The sequence below is a fragment of the Candoia aspera genome, chromosome 1 (assembly GCF_035149785.1).
Source record: "Candoia aspera isolate rCanAsp1 chromosome 1, rCanAsp1.hap2, whole genome shotgun sequence".
Lineage (NCBI taxonomy): Eukaryota > Metazoa > Chordata > Lepidosauria > Squamata > Boidae > Candoia > Candoia aspera.
Window position 1 is genome coordinate 186775343 of NC_086153.1, and position 22034 is coordinate 186797376.

Genomic DNA, 22034 nt, shown 5'->3' on the forward strand with positions numbered 1-22034 from the left:
TACAGAACAACCAGAAAACAATTTGACTTACAAGTGATGCATACCTTTGATAGATGAGTAGAATGGAAAATTTAGTACATAACATCTTGGTTATGACCATGTAGCAGCATCTCATTTATTCAGAGGTGAAAGAAATCTTTAACAGCAGCAACATATTGCAAAAACTGCCAGTAAAAGTGTCAAAGGAGTTGCAGCTCCAGAAAATGGCTCATTAACTATGCAAAGTATCTTACTACAGTATAAAGCTTTATTAAAGCTTTAAATATTGAAATCAGTGTGACGCCTTTCAGTCTGCACATGGGAAAAATCTTTACAAAGATAAAATACAACATCCATTTTCACAACGTTCTCAAGAACTAGAGCTGTTACAGTAATTCTTGCATGAGATGGAAGTATCTTTTCATTCCAATGCCATTCACCACCAAATGCATTAATCATACCAATGAACTGAATCTAATTCCAAAACATTTCCCTTAGTTATTACCTTCAAAAAAATATAAAGTAGTAAATAAAACCAAACAAAGAATAAGGTAGTATTTATTTTGGTTAACATCTTTTATTTTGGCATAAATGTCCATACGTGGAGTGGGTTGGTGTCTGTCTCTCTCAAGAACAAAACAAATGTATTCATTTTTACAAGAGACCAAACAACATTTTTTTAAAAAAATACTGTAGTAGATACAGCATGCAAAAACGAACAAGATCCAGTCAGCATGGAAGTATATATTCGTGATGAAAATGAACAATATAAACAGAGAATAATTGTTTTCTGACATTATCTTTAGACCTTTTTTACCTCCTCTTTCAGTAGCCTCCTATCTGCTGAATCAAAATTTTCAAACTTATGTTTACTAATGAATTCCAGCTCAGCAGCATCAAACAGGACTCAGTATGGTGCAGTGGTTATAATACTGGACTGGAGACCCAAGTACAATTCTAATCTGTCCAGGGAACCCTTGGGATGACTTAGGGCCAGTTACTCTTTCTCAGTCCAATCTACTTCCCAGAGTTACTGCTGCAAGAATATAAAGGATAAAAACTGCTAACGTTTCTAGGAAAAAAAGTGGATATAAATGTAGTAAATCAGTGTTTGTACTTAAAAAATGCTAATATGGCGAAATTAAGATCTGCTACAAAGACAGGCATTCAGCCAAAGGGATCTGTACTATTATTCTTCATGTTTAATCTATCTATTCTATACCAAGAGTTTGACTAATCTATTGAAAATAGTGCATTGTTAAAAACTGCAGGAAGGGAGGAAGTGTTTAGCAGTTGTCAGTGACTTGCACACGATGCACCGGTAGACTCTTGAGAACTCTGTCGATGGTATAATGTTGAGGTATAAAATAAATTAACATTGCATATTTTATTTAAGATTCCAGATAGTGATGCAAGTTCAAAATTCAGCAGGGTGTATTTAATGTTGGTTTGTTTAGCTATTCTTCCGTATTTTAAAGACAAGAATAATGTATATAAATGAGTCGTTCCTATGCCAACTGCAGAACATAATGGAGGCATATTTAATGATACAGTAGCATTTAGATCATTTGGGGTGGTATCCCATAAGCATCTTCCCACCTACGGAACAGTATCAGCAAAATATATTCTACTGTCCCTCCAAAAACTCCTCCAAACGGATGAGAACTCCTGGTGTGTATTTTAGAGGCACTGGAGGCAAAAATACTATAGGATGGGGAAATGCAAATTTGGATATTGATCAGCGTGCCATAATACCTGGAAGAAGAATTGTGTCAGAATGAAACTTAGGCTTCCAAATAAGCTCTAGATATTGGATAAAGGAGTGTATGCATTTGTCATCACATAAAAGCATTTAAATGTAAAAATATCTGTGCAATTGAATGTGCCCCAATGCACAAAAAGCCACACAACAACATTGGTAGTGGTATCTGTATACATCGATGGTATGTTTGGATAACTTATAAAAACCACCATCAGCTCAGAAAACAATAGCACCACAATTTTTATTTAGATTAAAAAATGAACACCTTCCAAATTAGAATCAATTTGTCCGAAGTTCTTTTAAAGGCTGATTATATTTAGAACAACTTTCAAATTAGAATGTTTGATTTAAAATTGACAAAACCTATCCCAGTCTTTTTGTACAATAATGTCCATGAGCGTATCTTGCAGCAAGAAATACCGTATTTCCTGAAGTAGAAAGAAAATCATGCCGCTGGAAAATTATGGATGGTATTAGCATGTCCTGAAAGACTCACATATTGTATACCTGTCCATTTTGGGCTGTATCATGCAGTCACTATAGAAATAAGATTAACATTGATTGCAACTGTTTAACATCCGAGTCAAGTATAAATCCAGCTGTGGATTAAAGTGCAAATAACTTTGTGCCAAAGTTTTATAAGGCAGATCTGATGTATGATATACTATCACAAATGGTTATACAACTAACCAGAAGTGCTGGCAATCTTTTTTATGTTCTAACCAAGCTTACCCTAATTTCTCTCAACTACCAACCAAATATGTATTCCAGAGCTTTGGACACAATGCTTTCATCTTTCCTTGGAGTCTGTCTGTCAGAAATTACCTACAAGAGAAACAGATTTAAGTAAGTAGCAGATTTAAATACATCTTTAAATAAACAGATTTAAATAAGTGCTTCATGACTTTTTAACCAAGGCCAATCCCTTTTCTTCAAGAAAGGTGACTAGTATTTCTTTACTATGTTAATACAAAATACCTGGTAATCACTACTTGATGCTTTATATGCAGTAGCTAGAGGTCTCATGGTGGAGATCCTTTGAGTGCTTGAAGGCTGTACTTGGGCACCAAGCGATTTCATTGGAGGTGTGAAGACTGAAGTTGGGGATGATGCAGTGCCTCTATCCATATTTTCCATCACATTCTACAAGTAAGATCAAGTAATGCATTCAGAGATATATCTAAACAGCATTAAAGCTTAAAGAATTTTGGTAGCCCAAGGAGGGCATAGGACTCTGCTTCACTAAATGCATTAAAGCAAAGGGTGGAGAGCCATCCTTCATGCTTACTTTAATTTGAATTCCTGCACCAAGCAGGAGACTGGCCTCTGGAGCCTAAATGTCTCCCTCCAACTCTTTGCTTCCATGACAGTATTGAAAAAGTCACAAACCGGCCATTTGGTTCCTCCAAGTTGCCCACCTGTACCTTAGGATAATCTTTACATTAGGTATCAGTGAAAAACTTGATTTAAAGTAGCAGTAAATATAACATTCTGATCTAAGCCAGATGAAAATAGTGAATTCCTTGAACTAAAAACACTCACTTTTTGTGTTAAGGTCACATTCTTTATTTACTTCCATACTAATTTCTAATACATAAAATGCTAACCATACAACTTTTATTAGACTGAAAAAACTAAATTACTTGTATTTCTTAATGATGTTCCTTCTAGCCTTTCCTCCTGATGTAAGAGGTACAGTACTGCTAAACACATTTGCTAACCAAGATTGGTTATGACTTTGCATTCTCCACCCTGTTTTGGGTATTTCCCATGCTTGCAACACCATATAACAACAACTCACTTTATCAATACAAGGTTTAACTCCAATCATGATAGATTCACCAAAAATTCTTCCGTCTTTGCTCAAGGCTTTCCGGGCCTGTAACTTTGATTGATATCGGATATGCATCCAATTTCCTGTATTAGACATCTGTATAGACAGCGAGAAAGAATAAGATTTAGAAGCCAATCTGAGAATGGCTATTTTTTTTTTAAAAAAAAAAAGCAAAAACTACACATCTAGCCTCACCACATGCTTTAATATGTTTCCATACTGTGCAAACTGTAGCAGGATATATGAAGCAGATGCTTGAGGAAATCTGTAACATCAGTAGAAAAGACTTGCATCACTCTTTGAAATCATAAATAAAATATGCAGTATTTAATCTACTTTATACCTCAACATTGTACCACTGAGTTCTCAGAAGTGCATACAAATACATTAAGCTCAAGTCACTGACAATCTCTGAACACTTCCTCTCTTTCTCCAGTTTTCAACAATACAATTAATGGGGGGGAAAAACCCTGATAGTTAGCCTTAGCAAGTCAATCCAACTACAGAAATAATTTGTATTAAATGGTGACGTATTACAGAATGATTCTACCACCCACTACCCAACTAAAAATGTAACACTGTGACTTTTCAATCTTGGTTCTTCCTCTAACTACTCCTATGGTCCTTTCCTTTGGTGGGACATGATGGATAGACTTCTTCCTTGAACATACCTGCTCCTGCTTTAATCTCCCTTTCTACCTTCCCACCACTAGCTTTTACTTAAAAACCTTACCCCTTATTTTCCTGGGTAGGAGAAGGCAATAAACTTCTCAGTAGCTATTCTTCAGTGCAATGATTTAATTAAATAAACTGAATCAAACTAGGTAGCTTAACCTTGTAAGTGACATAGCGCATAATGGGCTAGCTAGTAAGTCCAGGTAGAAAATGCTATTTTAATTTATAATCAAGTGAAAATTCATCCAAAGTAGTTTTGGGGAACAGCATCATCTCATGGGGAATGCTTTTACACATAGTCCTCGCTTAACAACCACATTTGGACAGGAATTTTGGCAATGTGGTCGTTAAAGCGAATCCAACCTGATTTTACGACCATTTTTGCTGTGGCCGCAAAGCAAATCACATGGCTGTTAAGCAGACCACAGTCATTAAGTGAATCACGTGGTTCCCCCATTGATTTTGTTTGCCGGAAGCCAGCTGGGGAGATCGAAAATGGTGATAATGTGACCGCGGGATGCTGCGATGGTCGTAAATGCAAATTGGTCACCAAGTGCCTGAATCACGATCGTGTGACTGTGGGAATGCTGCAGTGGTCATAAATGTGAGGACCGGTCACAAGCCAGGTTTTAGCACCATTGTGTGAACTGTCACTAAACAAATGGTTGTTAAGCGAGGACTACTTGTATAGGCAAACATACTAGACCATACACACAAAAAGAGAGTAACTTAATGCACCTGCCTCCAAAGTATCTACCTACTCTTACAAGCTTTTCCCTCAATAGAAACCAACGAATTAACCTTTTCCTGCTCAAATCTTTCTCCTCTCAGTCCAAAATTCCATCTGCCTTTTTCCTTGCCCATTAATGGCTGCTCCTTACTACAGTGGCCAACACTACCTCTGGGTCCAAACCCTAGTATTTCAATGCACAAAGGAAGAATTAAGGTGTAATGGTAACTACAAATAAATCCGTTCAGGAGTTTGCAATTATTGCCCTGTTTCATCATGTAAACTGCTTTGATTACCAACTACTGTGTTTATGAAAAAGTCAAAGCACACCTCATTCAGCTTGAAAAAACTGCATATGTATATTGCAACCTCATGTAACCTTGCTCTCACATTTTATAAACTTCATTCTATTCTCCCACAGAACCAACATCCCATAATCCAAAAGCTCTAGGCCAGGTTTAACCATGGTAGCCACCTGTCCACATGTTTATCACATGGAACTGCCAATCACTGACCCAAATACTGTTACCCAGGTGTCATCAAGTTGATCTTCTGACGTCAAAGCATCTCCTTGAGTATAGAATGGATCTAGCTGAGCTGGTGACATGGTGGCTTTCCTAGGTTGTGCAAGGCTTGCTGGACTAAACACACTTGCCCCTGTCAAAATATAATGAGATGTGTCGTATAAGTCCCCGTACTTAAAAGATGAACTAGGTACTCCCAGCTGAAATAAAAAGTAAACACAGCTCATTAAACCTAGAATTTAAGTACTAGTTAATTTTTGGATTCATACTTATCAAATTCATATAGAGTTTGATACTGAAGGAAGAGAAATAGTGATGATGATGTGGTATCTCAAGACCAGTAAAATAACTTGACTTCTGTCAAGACATAAGATTAATAAAGTTTACAATAAACCTTGTATCCTGATTGCCAGTATCTCATGTAACTATAATGGAAAACAAACAGAGTAACCCAAAAGAGGAAGACTTCTGTCTGTGCCAAAAATAAAGTAGATCAGGAATTTTAAAAATCTGATAAAAGTCAGGTTGGTATGATTTCAGTGGGAAATATGCATCAGCCTATAAACAGTGAAATGATCCATACACAAATTAAATAGATATACTGTTAAAGTTTCCCTTATAGATAAAGTCTGAGTTAATTATCAAGAGAAGAAATAAGAAAGGTAGATGTCCCACCTGTTCCAGGAGTTACTGGCAGAGAGCCAACATTTGGACTCTGTATTACAGAAAAAGTGGCCTGCATGAAAGTACAAATGTTAGTTAGTTGTGTTTGAGAAGCTAGAAAATAAACTCTTCAAGCAGAATGTTCTATTTTAAAATCAGTCAGTACTGCCACTGAATTTGAAAATGAACTTTATTTATTTGATTTCTATAGCCAGCGAGTGGGTGAGTCTATTGCTATGTGATAAAAGCAAATGATATCCCAAGATTGAACTATACTGTAAAATAGGCTACTTCTGGATTATTATTTTACAGAACTTTATATGAAGTTTGCATTCTCTCTGAGGCAATTATGCTTGCTCAAGTTGAAGCTCCACTCCTCTGCTGAACAATAACAGCAACGCTCAGCCACAGAAGGCAGAGTTGAGTAATTTGGGCCACAGCAACTGTGAAAGCTCAGGAAGCAGGCATGCAAGTATTGATTTAAAGAGGAAAATAGGTAACAGTCCAATGTATTATAAAATCAGATGAAAACATCAGTATTGAATAAAACGTTTACTGCTGTATCAACTAGTACAAATAATTTTCCAGCAACATAGGGATTCTAATACAAATGCATACAACCATTTCATAACTGTTAGGCTTGTGTCTGAGAATATTAATTGCAACAAAATATTGCACACAGCCAAATGCATACTTTCTTAACATACTGTGGCAAAGTCATGATCAACAAAGTTGTATCATGTTAATGTTTTCTACTACAGATTAAGGTTACTATGGCAACTAATCATTTTGGCCAGGTGAAAAGGTTGAATTCAACTATCCCCTTTTCGAATGTTAATTTTTGCACCTGGGAAAAGAAGAACTTGCTTGGACTTGTTTTAGTTTCTTTTTCCTTTCTGTGCAGGCATGTAGAGAGTCAAGCTGCTCTCACTGAGAGCCAAGCCTTTTTAGATATGTTTTGCTTTCTGTAAATAAAAATTATTTTTATAGAAATGTCTGGTGTGTGACTTTTCTGATCTCTCCTGGGCCAAAGGCTTTCCCAGCAATCTGCCAACATATCAGTCTCCTCCAAAGACAAGACATTTGTGTGATATCAAATACTCCCATGCACTGAATGTTGGTGCATTCAAACTCCAACTCTACTCTCTGGCTGCATATAGGAACATTTGCTGAGGATGGTACATTTAGACTCAGTATACCAAGTTCTTCCACTAATTTTACGTCTTTTTCCAAGATCCAGTGAATCACAAAAACATTCCATATTTCTTCTTTATGCATTAGAGAAGTATAGTGACTCTCAAAACAATAAGTGTGTTTTTCACTACCAAGTGTATTTATAAAAATGTTTACATGTGGTTAACACTGAAGCAGGATTATGACAATGATAATTTGCATTTCATCACATACATACTCAGTTGTGCTATAATTTCAGGGGAACAATAATTCACTATCACTATTTATTAATATAGCCAAATGAGACACTAAGAAAGAGAATGGCTGGCTTCGCCTCCGTTCTTGCTTTAGGCAATGAAAGTTACAGAGAAGTAGCAACCTGAAACTCTGTAGAAAGAGAAAATTACTTCTTTTGCTTCTCTCTTATTAAATATGACACAGTATCACATTTTGTGTGCTCAGATCACATTCCATAAAGTTTAGCTCCATTATGAGAAGGCCTTTATTTATTTATTTTTTAAAAAGCATCTCTTAATACCTGCCAATATAGAAAAGTATGATTATTTATCACCTGCAAATTTTAGTTTGGCTTGGCAACTTCGGGGGAGTCACTTACAGGCCTTCGTGAAGTCAAGGGTGTTGATCCAAGACCTGGGCTAGCTACTTCATCGTAGATACTTCTAACTGGAGGAGCACCACCTTTATCTTTGTGTGTTGGCACTATTGGCTGTGGAGGAGATCCACCTAAGTAAACATACAACATTAAAACTAGTTAGCATGGCATTTTCGGTGATCCTTGCTATCTTTTTGTGACTTCAAAGGTGGTTATCTTGAATAAAAAGGCCTGCATAGGTATAAAGGTGTATAACTATTTCTAAACTGTGTCAAAAATCAATGACAAATGACCTTTTAGAGAACATCCATCTTATTTCTAGAAAGAAAAACGCATTCAGGAGTGTATTACAACTCTCTCACATGTATTGCTTAAGAAAGTTTCAGCTAGTGCATGGGCAGGCACACTCTTGATAGCCAAAAGGTGCATTTAACATTTGAGGGCAACATCACACACAAATGGGGACAGTATGAGGATATTCTGTTTTTTAATTATAATATGTCAATTTTAGGAATTACACTACAATTTCCATATATTTCCTACTTGAAAATTTTCAATGATCAGTCAGGGAGATTCTAAAGGCTACAAAAGTTGGTTTATGAAGTACAGGCTGCCTGCCCCTCTCTCAATACAACAGACTGAATCTAAAACACACTTATCAGGATGGAAGCTTCACTGTATACAGTGAGACTTACTTAAACACAAATGATTATGTGGAATAAATTATATAGCAAAACCACTTCATAGTGTTCAGTTTGTTCCTTGCTCACACTCAGTATCTTCCTTTAACTTACTAGAGAACCATCGTTTTTAAAAAAGTAAATCAATTTGCTCAAGATTACCAAATGTGATTGTAAAGTTGTGATTACAATTCAGGCCATAGCACTTGAAAGGCATTCACATTTAACTATTTCAAAAATTACCAGTTTGAAGGTTTTCTCTGTGGCTTTCTCGTGCTTTGTAACTTGTACTCACTCTACATTGCATTACCATAAAGTCTAATATAAAAGTGGTGTTAATTTTTAAAAAATAAAATATAGTAGTCTGGTCTCTGGATTTGAGCAAGTACTCACCATAGAAGAATAAAAAATATTATACATTCATTAAATGGTTTCCTTCAGGAGCTATGGCATTATGTCTTATGGAAGCATATATATGGATAAGCTTAATATTCATAATTCTGTGCAAACATGTTTTACCTTTGATTTTTTAAGACAGCTAAGAGCATTATTTTTAATTAAGAAGCATGTCAGAAGAGCACATATTACCCTATCGTTCTCACTTTTTATACAATTGATTACAGTGATATGCACAGTATAACAGTGCCCCAAACCAAACCTATTCTCTGAGGAAAAAAAAATGGATTACAATTGTGATAAGCATTTTTAATTATAAATCCTTAGCAATTTGCTGTATCCTACGTATACAGCAGTTACGATTTTTAAAAACACGGTGTTTTGGAAATTCAGTAACATGAGTATCAGTCAAGCTGAACAGTTAAAAATATTTTTTCAAGTGACTTGCCCTAGAAAATATGCACATACAATGCAATACACAGAGCTCTTTTGGCATGCTAAAACTAGCTTGCTTGCTAACGTTTTTTAAATAGCAAGGATCTGTTCCTGGCAAACACCAGCAGCCACCTACCCCTGTCTCAGTAATACCCAGCCTCAATACTGCTGTAGGATATTCTGGATGAATTTTTACCATTTGGGGCTCCTAGGGAAGTATTTTAATTCAGAACCAGCTTACCAGCAAGCAGTGGTGATCTCATTTCCATTACACCAACTGAAGGACCGCTTAAGGAGCGAGGTTGTGGCGTCACTGGAGTTGGCAAATCACCCATCAGAAATCCAGGCAGAAACTGAGCACCAGTTTTTGGTGAAGAAGGGGATCCTAATGCCATTGGCTCAGCACCTGTATTACAAAAGGTGGTTCACATAAGAACTGCGTTAAGCCTCTGCCAAAGACACTACAGTAGCCGGTTGTTAACTCCAAGACTTTAAAACCAAAGAAGCAAAAACAACACTTTCCTACTTAATACAAGTGCCCTGGTAAGCATTAACTTAGTTCGCAGTCGCCCTGGTAAGCATTAATTTAGTTCGCAGTCACCATATTCATGGCCACGCAAATATCTGAATCTAAGTCAATATCTATTCCTAGAACCGCGTTCCCTGCGAACACACAAGAGACAATTATAGCAGACGTAAGACCAAGCCCCACCTCGTAACTTCTTAGAGCAAAGAGTGCCTAAGACGTTCGCGGCTCTTTACAGCGTACCTAGGCCAACAGGTCTAAAAACAGCTTCCCGGGCCGGCCCTGCGGCCGTCTTTTGAACGCGCTTGAGGCCATCGTGGGGGTTCATTTGCTTTTCCCTCCCCCGACCAGGCGCTAAACAAGCGACCTGCGTTCCCTCCTCAAGCGCCCTTGCAAGCTTTCCGGGATTCCGCCGTATAAGTCTAGTTCCAAGTGACGTCACAGTCGGGGACTACCCTCCCTCTCCTCCAGACTCAGGGCATTCTAGAATCCCACCCGCAGCCCGCCCCAGGGTCCCAAACGGCCGAGCCCTGACGTGGGGCAGAAAGAGAGAGAAACGGCCAGCAGCGAACACGTCTCCCCTTCCCGCGCCTGCCGGATCCAACGAGGGACAGGGAAGGGCCCCGGAGAGCCCGCGAAGAGGCTCACCCAACGAAGGAGAAGACAGCGGTAGCTCCATAGCGAACGCAGTCATCCACGCCGGGAAAGCAGCAGCCCCGACAGACCATCCGCGTGCTCCCCTCCTGCCTCAGTCCGTCACTTTCAAATGAGGTGGAAGTACCGCTCTTGCCCGCGGTAGAAAGGCAGACGCCACTTCCTCCCAAGAACGGCCCATAGAGCTGAGACTAGAGGCCTCTCCTCCTGCTTTGCGGCTCTATGGTCGTTTTCCTCTTGGAATGCGTGGAGAGATGGAAATGTTCGGACCCTTCTTTTGTACACCGGAAGGCCGTTTCGGGCTGGGTCGTTGCATGGTTCAGTTTCCCGGCCATGACTGTCCCTGCGGGTCGGAGGAAGCGATCGTTGCTCACGAGTGGTTAGAAATTAAAGACTTTTTGAAAGCTGCGATTTTTTTTTTCATGACCGCGATTCTTCTCTGGAAGACGAGGGGAAAAGGCTTTTTACTTTTTCAAACTCCATGTGCAGAAAAATAACGAGTTTAAGTTATTTAGAACGTAAATTCCATGGTTAATACCTTCTGCTTCAGGCTAACAGGAAATATTATTATGTGAGATCAGACCATTGCAGGCAACTGAAGAAGGCGGTTGGAGAGGAGCAGTACGATTTCTTCTATTTCCCCTTTGCATAGGGTGTGTGCGGCTGTAATTGTCCTAGACTTACAGCTGTGCAGTTCTTTGCTCCTTGTTCTTAATCATGAATGGTTGGCGTTAAAGGAGACAACCGTGGCTCCTCTTCAAACTGCTTTTGAAGGATTGGGGAGTGGAAGTGTTAGGTGCTTTAAAGCTGCCTGTGTCTGGTCCTATGTAAGAAACAAAAACTTACTCGTGTGAGGAGGGGCAGGAGAGGCACAATATTCAGAGCGACTTTTGCCCTTGAAATACTTGCTCGGATGGCTGAAGCCCAGGAAATGGGATGCAGGAAGAGTATTTGCAGAAAAGACACTAATCATGTACAAGCTCCACACAGCCACAATGTTTCAAAGAAAATGCTATTTTAACTGCAGTTTTAAATACCTGTATTTCTGATGGTGGCTTAATAAAGATGTTAAGATTTGTCCCATATTCAGCTGCTACTGATGCAGCTTAGCATTACTGATAAAAGGGTTCCTCTATCACTATAATTCAAGGGTATTATCAAGATGCAGATGTAAAATATCTAGAGTGATCTTGTTCACTGGCCAAATGACTACTAAGACTTAAATTCAAAAATGTTGAAAGCAGGCAATAGAACAATGAATTTATTAAATTTGTTACAGACATCCAGTCGATAAGACTTGGTGGTTTGCGAAATCCAGAAACAATAAGAACAATTACACAAACGGGCAGCCCAGACTAAAAACAACCAAACCAATAAACTTTACAGGTATGACAGGGCCCCCACAAATAACATCCATAAACACATTAACCCTCTGTATAACCTATCTTACTCGTACATTAACAGCATTCTGGAAGCTGGTTAAGATCAACCTTTGCAGAACATCCTTCAATGTCTAATTCTGCTTGCCATGTGTATAAATTAAACTTTTTGACTCTTATTTTTTAAACTCATTTTGTTTTTGACATCTGGATATTAGTCTAACATTTTTATTGTTATAAGCTGCCATGAACTCTGAAGAGTGAATTTTAAATGCTTCACAGAAATATTTGAAACATGGAATATTAGGGTTCCATCTATAAATGAAGAAGGAAAATGGATTGCAGGAAAAGAAAAATTGTCTGCTTAAATACCTAACAATTCTGAGTAAGTATCCTAGAAGTGAGCATTTGTGATACATGTTCTTGGGTTTAAAAACTCCTTCCCTGTTTTGTATATGGATGTTTCAGAAGGAGGAAAGGAAAAATGGCACTGTTCTTAAGCTTCTGAGGCATTATCCCTGCAAGTTCTGCCACCTCGCTTGGGGTGGGAGGGGCACCAGTTCTTCTTGGGGGTGGCTAGTACCATAGATCTCTCCCCAACAAATAAGATCTTCGCCGCTTGGATTTTATACCTATTTTATCTTATTTATTGTTTTATTTAATTTATATGTTTTAATTTTGATTTTATTGTAAACCGCCCAGAGCTCCCTTTTTGGAAGAGATGGGCAATGATGGAAATTTGAAAAACAAACAAATGAATAAGACTACTGTACATTTCTTAGGTCTAGAATGCCAGATGTGAGGCCCTAGCACTATATACCGCCAAGCAGAAGAACCTGCATTTGGGCTACTAGCAGTTATGTTCACATGCCTTATCATCAGTACTCTGACCACAGTACAAACTTGGAGTGACATTTGTGGCTGAAGTGGGTTCAGCTTTACTCTGCCTAAACACTGAAAACTCTCACGGCCAGTCCTGATCCAGCAAGCTTGAAAGAGCATGATCCATTATATCCTAAGGAACTTGTCTCTGAATCTGCCTAGTTTCTGCTTCTTTACCTTGACCTCAGATCTGTCTGAATATTGGCTTGCATCTGCCCCTTTGGTCTGCTTTGGAGCCTGACTGCTACTGTTGTTACAAGGGACTCACTTGGACTAATAGCCCATCTTCCACTGGTTCTGGGGGCTGACCCCAGTGAAGCCTAACATACATATCTTCATTGACTATTGTAATAAACATACAGTCAGTTGATATGATTATGTGATCCTAAACTTTTTTAATTGATAAAATACAGTTGCAAGTGATAGATAATTGCCAAATCAAATAAGCTTAAGAAATCCACACTGATCGGTTGTTATATCCATTAAGTTGAACTTAAAAAAAAAAAAAAAGTAAAATGCATCTGAGATGAATTCAACATTACGTGTAAGAATGAAGAGGAGTTTCCAGTGATAGTTACAGAGTTGTAATGGTGGGCAACTTTTATGAACACTGTGATAAGAAAAAGTCTGTTCCTCTCATTACAACACAACCATAAAGTTCATTCTTCATCATTCTACTATACCACTTAAGTTTCCTTTGTTTTAACTGTTGCATTGATGGTATTTCTGGAGTTGCTCCATGAAGCCAGAATTTGGACAAATGGCAGGTCTTGCATTTTTCACCACAGAAAAAGCCCTAGCAAAATCGAGTCCTTCTGAGTGCATTAGGAACCCTATGACAATTGCTGCTGCCCGGGAAACTCCTGCATTACAGTGAACAAGCACAACACCATCCTTTGAAAAAGGAAAGACACATTTAAGTAATCATTTTCCATAAAAATGGAGCCACAGACATTTTCTTTTATCACATAGGCATTTTAAGCAAGCCTTCTACAAGGTCATCAGAAATATGACTTACTATATACATATTCCTTTTCAGGTCTACATTTATTTCTACTAGAATCCCTGTGGGCTGCATAGATTTTGCTATACTCAATCTTCTCCCCCCTCAGTATTTAGTCAATGCTGTCACTTTTAGAAGAACTCATGTCATGAATGGCCTCTGCCTAGGTACCTCCTGACATGGCGCCAGCAGAAAGCCATCAACAGTTAAATTATAAAGGACCTGCAGATGTGCTGACAGGGAAGAGCCGATGGCAATTCAGCACCTTGGACAAGCAGGGCGCCGGACGGGAGGGGTGCGAGACAAGAGGTGACACCAGTTGAAAGGAACTCTTGGGAGGAGGAGGGAACACGAATGTATTTATGCTGGCAGCTGGAAACTGTTATCATTTGTATCTTTGGTTTGCTTTTGGATCATTGCTTAATAAAATCCTTCTATCTATTCCTAAATGGTCTGGGTCAGAAGTGTTGGTTATTGGCAAGGGATCAGGGCCATGACAACTCATTTGTTGGGAAAAGACAGCTAAAAGGGAACTGAGAATCAGTGCTTCTCTTTCCAGATAGATGACCGGGATTTCCTACTATTTATTTTTCTCTCCCTTAGGAGCAAGACGTTGCAGGGTTTTCAGCACACCAGCAGAGATTTAGCTTGAGATTGATGGTATGGCTGTGTTACTACAGACCAGCCGTCTGTTTATGCCAGGAAGCACATTTAAGCCTCAGCTGTGCGTACTTATTTCTGATGGTGGTCTGATCTGCCATGTTGGGCCTAACCAATCACCAAAAATCCATTTTATTAGGATGTCACATTTCAATAAATCAACCACAAAGTTAAAAGGAACGTTGGTTGAATGTAGCAAAAACAATATATAATTTAAAATCAGAATTGGTAATTGTTTTTTTCTGGTGTACATTAGAAGAAAATGGAGACTTGACATACGCCTTGGAGTCAAATAGGTTTAGGATTACATTTAAAACATAATTAACTTACAATTAAAATTACATGATGCAGTTTTTGTGATCCCATCCCTCAAATCTATATAGTTGCATGCAACAACAAAAAACCTCCAGAAAAAGGTAATTTGGCAGTTGTAAATTTCTATATTTGAGAATTGGGTCTCAGAAGCCTATGTCATGCATGGAAATATAGAAAAATGTATCGTATTGCAGGTTTGTTTGCTTTAATGAGGCAATTTGTGATCTCATACTTTATTCATTTTTCCTGCTTTGCCTGGCAGGGCACCTTCATATGATGTGAATAAATTATCTGTTTTTGTCTGTGTAATAAAAACATTTTGTATTATGAAGTACCAGAAATATCAGGAAAGGTTGTAAAAGCAGTCTTGAGTATAGGAAACTAAATGAAAAATTAAAACTTCTGAGGGAGAACAGTGATACCAGGATCTTAGAATGGCCAATCTAATTTAGAAATGAAGTGGAAACTGTAACTGGAAACCTTCAGGACAGCATGAAATGAAGACATGCTTCAGGTAACTTGTAAACAATATACATTCTTTCTAAAATAACACAAAGCGTAATGGAGCGAAGTGATCTTCCTTTCTTTCAAACTATGTAAATAATGAACATGACAGAATTGTGAAGCACCTGGAACCAGGTCTGAAAAAGTGAAGATACTGTCGGGCTGTAGCATCAAACATGAAACATGTTATGTGATACAGCTCAGACATCAATTTCTTTACACAAGGAATCAGCTACTGTAGGTATAGAAGCACTGTATCTTTATAAAATAATTTTTCTAACCTGTTTTATTTTTGACCAGTTATATATGCAAGGCAAAATCCTAGTCATGTATATGAAATCTAAATATTTCCTATTCAGTTCAATGCCACAGTTCAGTAGAGTTAAATGCAGTCAGTCCCTAAAACTAATGCACTTCAAGGGGGCTCATCTGATGTTGATTTCCAGTACACAACCACCCTCCACTTCTTTTGGGTCTCTAAGACTTAACATACATTATTAAGTTTTACACTGAAATGATTATCTTGATTGGAGAGAATTATTGAAGGAGATCATATCCTGCCAAGGAGATATACGATGTATGTGTATACATATTGCACATGGTTTATATTAATTTACCACTTGAACTGAGGTTTAAACTTTCATTCAAATAAGGATGGGAATAAATAGCCAGTTCCAGCCTCAAGATACTTTAACTGATCTTAATATGGAAGTGTTTTCAGGAAGCTCAAAACTAATCAATGCCAAAAAGAATGTTTAGTCCCGCCCAACATGCACACATACTGCTATGCACCACTCACTTGCAACAACCACACATTTCAACTATTTACCTTTAACCTGATTTGCTCAATAAATTCAAAACATTCAGGGAAATAGGAGGCGATGTCAGTCTCAGGCAGGTCAAGAATAGGGATGGTTTTATATGTAAAGTCATGGGGGAAGGCATTTTCGACTCCATAAGCTACATTTAGAACATGGGTAACCTAAAACAGAGAAGGCGTACAATCAAGACAGTACTTCCACACAGTCCATTCATCAGCATCACAAGATCAGAGCAGCACCTTCATTCAGATCTATTAAATTCTTACTCTTTCTCTTAGTTTCACAAAATACGGTTCTATTTTTCTACTTCATTTCGTTCTTTAGTTCATGTTCATTTCTCCTCTTACATTTGAAGTCATAATCTTTGCATTCCATGATCATTACCAGTTGGGGCCACAGATATTCACTCATCATGGCTTTGGTCACTTGAGGCTCTCACATAACATATTTTAGTAAGCTAAATAAGGTGTAGATCAGGTTACCATCCTTAGCCCATAACACAGGCAAGATTCCTTGCTAAGAGTAAGGGCATAATAGAGGCTAGATTAGCATAATATGGCCTGTGTGCCACAAGCACAGCCAGAGCCCAGTTTTACCCTAAGGATACTCCTGCTACCATGGGCAAGCTAGGATCTCCAATCTAGAGACTATCTTGCAAGCCAACGTATTATTGTCTGCAGCCCACCAGTTAGAAAGTACGTTACTGCCACATTCAGAATATAATTGCTTTCATAATCTTCACATTCTGAATAGTTAAAGACTTCAATTCAATGGCAAACACAACAATTATTTTCTGTCATGAAATCAATAGTTCCACAGAACTGTAAGGTTCTACAAAAACTTGATGGGGCTTTGTGGGTGATTAAGGGCAAAAAACCCACAAAAGTTCACTCAAATGTAGCCAATTTTCTATTACCAGAGCTCCAGAATTGTACAAATGTTAACTATTTGTACAACTACAAATTAGATAAATAAATAATAAATAAGTTGTGATGGCTTTTTAAAAAAACCCCATAGGTTACCCTATATTTTTTCACTGTCTCCAGGTCATGAGCAGCATCTTGTGAACCTGTGAAAGAGAGATGTTTGGGGAAATAATTACATACAGACAAGACCAAGTACTGTATATCATTCTGATGAAGTTAAGGAAATTGTTATTACACACATGCATCCTACATACATGTACAGGTACTCCATACATGTGCATTCTACATACATACAAGACATGAATGCAGCCAAGGAGAAAAAACCCTTCTATGGATTGGATCCAGATTAAATTAGCCATGCTAGTTATTACTAACTGAAGATCTACAGATTACATTACTGGAACTAATCTTATGTCTTGAAATCAATACAATGGTAGAATTATATTATCATTATCATTATCCCAAATCAATCCACTGCAGGATGAAGGCCTCTTCATTGAAAGTTATGGGTGGTAATATACTATGCTGGTCCAGTATGGATTAGTAGACAGATATTTTTTGATGTCCCAGTCTAGGGCTGAGAGAGTGAATGATTGGCCCCAGGTCACCCAGCCAGCTTCCATGCCTAAGGGAGGACAAGAACCTAGGTTGCCCCACTTCTAGAACAGCACCTTAACCACTGTCCAATACTGTCTGTCTGTCTCTCTCTATATATACAGTATATACACACACATCTGCCACGTACAGCCATACATATACACACACACACACCGTTGTTTTCCAATTCACACAGGTATGCATTAGTTACTTAACTATTAATGCTGCTTTGGCTGAAAACTACATACCCAGCAACAGCCACGGCTTAATCACCCCAATTTGAAGATCCAGGCTCAGGTCCTGCACATAACCACAGGCATCCCCCTCATTACAATTAGCTACCTCCACCACTTGCATCTGGGCATCCCTCCAGGTCTCGATAAGTCTCTTCCCAGATAAAGTTGTGACTCTGGTGCATTGCTTTTTCAAATTAGTCCTGGAGAAGGATTTGATTTCTTGGGTGAGTGAGTACATTACATGAGAAAAGAAGCCTTCAAGCGGGCAGCAGCAAAGCCGGGAAGAAGCTTATTTGCATTTGGTTTCTGCTTTTTATGAGTAGATCTCTCCTAGTCTTCCAGCTTTGCCCGAACACACTCACCTTCCGCCTCCGCCTCCGAGCACAATTGGCGAGCAGCGCAGAAGCCTTGCCTGTTAAGCTTCCTTTTCCTTAGACGACCGACTATGTAAAAGGGTTTTGGATTGGCTATAGAGAAGCCTTTCTGGATTGGTTGAGAGCCCTTTCATGTTAAATAGCATGAAATCTCCAGGGTTGCTGAAAAAGCCTAGAGACGCACGCATGCTCTGCTCCCCTTTCACTTTCACAGGGTTTTGTACGTATCCGTCCGTTTGCCTTCAAGGGTTGACGAGGCATAACAAATGGTAAGACAATAAATAGGTTTGAGAGCAGAAAAAAGGAAAAGAAAATATAGCTAAATCTGGCTTACACAAACACCATGCCCCAAACCTCCCCATACTCTTTTATCCTTGGAAACTATCCTTGTTTCCAACCACATCCATACACCCAGGGGTGTTCTCTAAATTTGGCAACAACCGGTGCATATGGCAGCAGCTCCTCCTCTCTGGCTTGGCCAGCCAGCCGGACTGTCTTCCTTGATGTCACCAAAGGAGGAACTAGTCCATGCTGGTGCCCAAGCTGCAGCAGCACACACACCAACAGAAGCCATGGCTGTAGAGGAGACAGCCATGGGGGCATGGGCAGCACAAGTGCAGAGGGAAGGACCCTGGGGCTGCTGCTGGAGATGATGAGCTCTCTGCTCACCATGGGCTGCTGGGCTGCTATCTGTTCCCTACAGAATAGGAAGACTTTAACTCAACCAGTTAGGTAGCAGCACTGCATACATTACTTAATATACTGTACACTTCCTACCAGTTTCTTCTTGAAGATCTCATCAGCTCCATCCAACTTGATTTGACACTTCCACTCTTCCATCGTAGATCTGTTTTGGAATTCAATTCTCATTTATTCTCTCTGCACAACCAAATTGCCTCTGCATAATTGCCACTCACTCTTGTATTCAGTCCCCATTCATTTAGCAGCCATCCAGTCTTGACTCTGATCTCTTGTTTTATTTAATACACACATTCTAAGACCCCCATTCCCACTGCATTAACTTAAGTTAGGCTTCTCTTGACCCAGCATTCAGTTCTAGAAAACATACTCTAATCAGGGCCGCAACTGCTCCCTGGGGGGCAAGCAGGTCATGTGCCCCGGGCGCTGCGCTGGGGGGTCACCAAAATGAGTGCTGAGGGGCACCAAAATGGGCGCAGAATCCATGTTTGCCCCGGGTGACACAGACCCTAGTTGCAGGCCTGACTCTAATACACGGCTATTTTTGATTCTTTCAACACTCACAGTCTATGTCATAACCACTATCACTTTCTTCATCTATTCTTTCAGTGATCTTCTGAAGAGCAAGAAACTGCCCCATACACCCTGAGCCTGTCATAAAGCCACACCGCACTTCCCAAATTTTGCTCATTGTTACTTCTTTTATCCTTTTAATCAGAATTCTTCCAAACACCTTCCCAGGCACACTTAAAAACTCTGCATAGTTTTTGCTCGCTACCTTTCCTTTCCGGGCATCAGATGCAGATACACTCTTCACACACACACAGATACACACACACACACACACACAGAGCAAACTCAATCCATATTTCAACGTTTCTTCAGTTATATCATCAGTATCTGCAGCTTTTTCATTTTTCAGCATTGCCACAACATTTATGTTCTCCTCTTTTTTTCCCCCGTGGACACTGGCACTGATTAACATTTGTTTCAATTCCACTCTTCAAATTACCACTATCATTCCCACTGAAATCTCTAAAAGGTGCCTTCCAACATTCCATCATTTCAGTTTCAATGCATATCATTTCCTCACTTTTATTTCTTTGTGTCAAGTAAAACACACAGAAACTACAAAACTGAATAAACATTTAAGGGAGAGAAAACAATCAAATAATCCTCAAAAAACTGAGGCAAAAAAGAAGACAGTGCATATAACCATGACAATATACTAAACGCCTGCAAACTAAAATATTCTCAGAGTAGAAAAGGTAACTGATGAGGTTACAGTTCTTTACAGGGTCAAAGCAAGACCAGATAAGAAGTAAAAAATGGCAATGATGTAAGTCTCTGACACTGAAGGAAAACAACTCCTTCCTGAATTTGATTGTAGAAGGCATGTTTAGAAATGTATTTCCATTTCTGTCATTGAACTCCAGCACCTTTAGTGCTCTCTGGGACACTCTCATTATAACAGTATGAATACAAGATACTCCGTTCAAAGCAAACACACTCTTTTAACCCTTAATAATCTACCCCAGGGTTTCTCAACCAGGGTTCCGCAAGAGGTCACTAGGGGTTCCCTGGGAGATCACGATTTATTTAAAAAATCGTTTCAAATTTGGGCAACTTCACATTAAAGATTTTTAGTTTAACAACACTGTTAATGCACAGGCCTACACATGAAATGAATATAATAATTTTCTAACTTCTGGCCTACATTTGAGCCTGAATGTGCAGAGGTTCCCCAAGGCCTGAAAAATATTTCAAGGGTTCCTCCAGGGTTAAAAAGTGGAGAAAGGCTGATCTACCCAGTGCAGTAGTGCATGCTGCCTATAGATGTATGTTTTGCTTTTAAAAGGAGGATTGACAGAAATGATTGGACAAATCTTTGGATTTTGGAAGTGTATCAGTCTGAGTAATAAATTCAAAATAAATAACTTGGACAAAACTTGCTAATTTGGAAATGAAATGTTCTGGAAAAGTCTAGAACATTCTGTTCCTCCTCCAGGCCATGCCAAAATCCTTCAGACAGAGTAATATGGCAGTTTCTGGCATTCAGTTCTCCAAACCAGATGTTCAAAGTGTCCCCCTGGAATGGCATGGTCTGGAGAAGGTTTGATATGGCCTGGATAGGGAATAGAATTCTCTGAAATATTCTATTCTCAATTCAGTGAGTTTTGCACATCCCTAGTAAAAATGCATAAAATAAGGATCTCCTAAGATTTTTAATGAAAAACATACACTGCATTTTAAAGGACTAGATTTTTATGAAAAATATAGACTGGATTTTTGAGTGAGACAGAAGGATTTCAAAAGATGAATGGATAGCAGTTGTTTTACTGTATATGTGTCTAGTTCACCATTTAAAATGGATTGGCAAATTATAATGAGTCTAGTGGAGAATGAAAATCTTAGTGAGATTCCTGAATGTGTTTCACTCTGGAGACGATTGGTCAGAAATAAAAGATGACATTGATCTGTGACATTATATTCAGCAGGAATTTGAAAGACTATAAAATTGCTTTCCAATAAAAGGCTCCAAGAAACACTATGCAAAATACATTGTATCACTACAGTCTTTGCCTCCTTTAAGGATTTTTATGGTAAGAAAAAAGGATGGAAGAAAGAGTAAGAAATAATGAACAAGGAAGAACAATTGTGCACTAAAGCCTTATCTGGAAGTGTTTCATATCGATAACTCTACTTACCTGTTAATTGATTTTTTAATTTGTAGTAGGTATGCCAGCAGGGAGCATTTGTTGCTTTTCTAAAGAACCTGAAGGCAAGACAAAGGTTATCTGCTCCCTCTCTATTATGAAAATTTGATCTGAACAGATCATGTTCCTACATCAGAAGAAACTGCATACAGCACAGGTAAGGAATTAAATCCAGTCTCAGAGCCAGGTCAGACACCTTTCTTTTCCCATTTCCTCAAGCAGGTTGGAGAGGTGAAGAAGAGGAAGCTTCTTTCTCCTTTTCTTCTTCTTTGTTAAT

The 22034-nt window shown here is 38.7% G+C and overlaps 2 protein-coding genes across 4 annotated transcripts; both read right to left on the reverse strand.

The window, feature by feature from the left end:
* Positions 1–523: 523 nt before the first annotated feature.
* NUP35 (nucleoporin 35) lies at positions 524–10735 on the reverse strand. Of its 3 annotated transcripts, none has more exons than XM_063318094.1 (9): positions 10639–10735; positions 9706–9870; positions 7957–8084; positions 6180–6240; positions 5496–5637; positions 3771–3840; positions 3543–3671; positions 2720–2884; positions 524–2566 (listed from the first exon to the last, which is right to left on the reverse strand). In XM_063318094.1, the coding sequence occupies exons 1-9, from the start codon at positions 10682–10684 to the stop codon at positions 2489–2491; spliced, it is 984 nt and encodes a 327-aa protein (XP_063174164.1). In that variant the 5' UTR covers positions 10685–10735; the 3' UTR covers positions 524–2488. The 3 variants fall into 3 exon arrangements, with proteins under 3 accessions (XP_063174164.1, XP_063174163.1, XP_063174165.1); XM_063318093.1 differs by lacking the exon at positions 10639–10735 and adding an exon at positions 10234–10380; XM_063318095.1 differs by lacking the exon at positions 10639–10735 and adding an exon at positions 10177–10218.
* A 2825-nt stretch (positions 10736–13560) lies between these two features.
* Positions 13561–18368, reverse strand: DUSP19 (dual specificity phosphatase 19). The gene is made up of 4 exons (XM_063318096.1): positions 17980–18368; positions 17231–17277; positions 16217–16369; positions 13561–13799 (listed from the first exon to the last, which is right to left on the reverse strand). Exons 1-4 carry the CDS (start codon positions 18203–18205, stop codon positions 13608–13610), a joined length of 618 nt encoding a protein of 205 aa, XP_063174166.1. The 5' UTR covers positions 18206–18368; the 3' UTR covers positions 13561–13607.
* Between the last annotated feature and the right edge of the window lie 3666 nt (positions 18369–22034).

Coding starts and splice junctions, on each gene's coding strand:
- NUP35 (XM_063318093.1), bottom strand. CDS start 10,318: ATGAACCCCCACGATGGCCTCAAGCGCGTTCAAAAGACGGCCGCAGGG. Junction 9,871..10,233: donor TTTTAGACCTGTTGGCCTAG/GTACGCTGTAAA, acceptor TTTGTAATACAG/GTGCTGAGCCAATGGCATTA. Junction 8,085..9,705: donor GAGATCACCACTGCTTGCTG/GTAAGCTGGTTC, acceptor ATGTTTACTTAG/GTGGATCTCCTCCACAGCCA.
- DUSP19 (XM_063318096.1), bottom strand. CDS start 18,205: ATGTACTCACTCACCCAAGAAATCAAATCCTTCTCCAGGACTAATTTG. Junction 17,278..17,979: donor TAAGCCGTGGCTGTTGCTGG/GTATGTAGTTTT, acceptor TCTCTTTCACAG/GTTCACAAGATGCTGCTCAT. Junction 13,800..16,216: donor TTGAGCAAATCAGGTTAAAG/GTAAATAGTTGA, acceptor CCTTTTTCAAAG/GATGGTGTTGTGCTTGTTCA.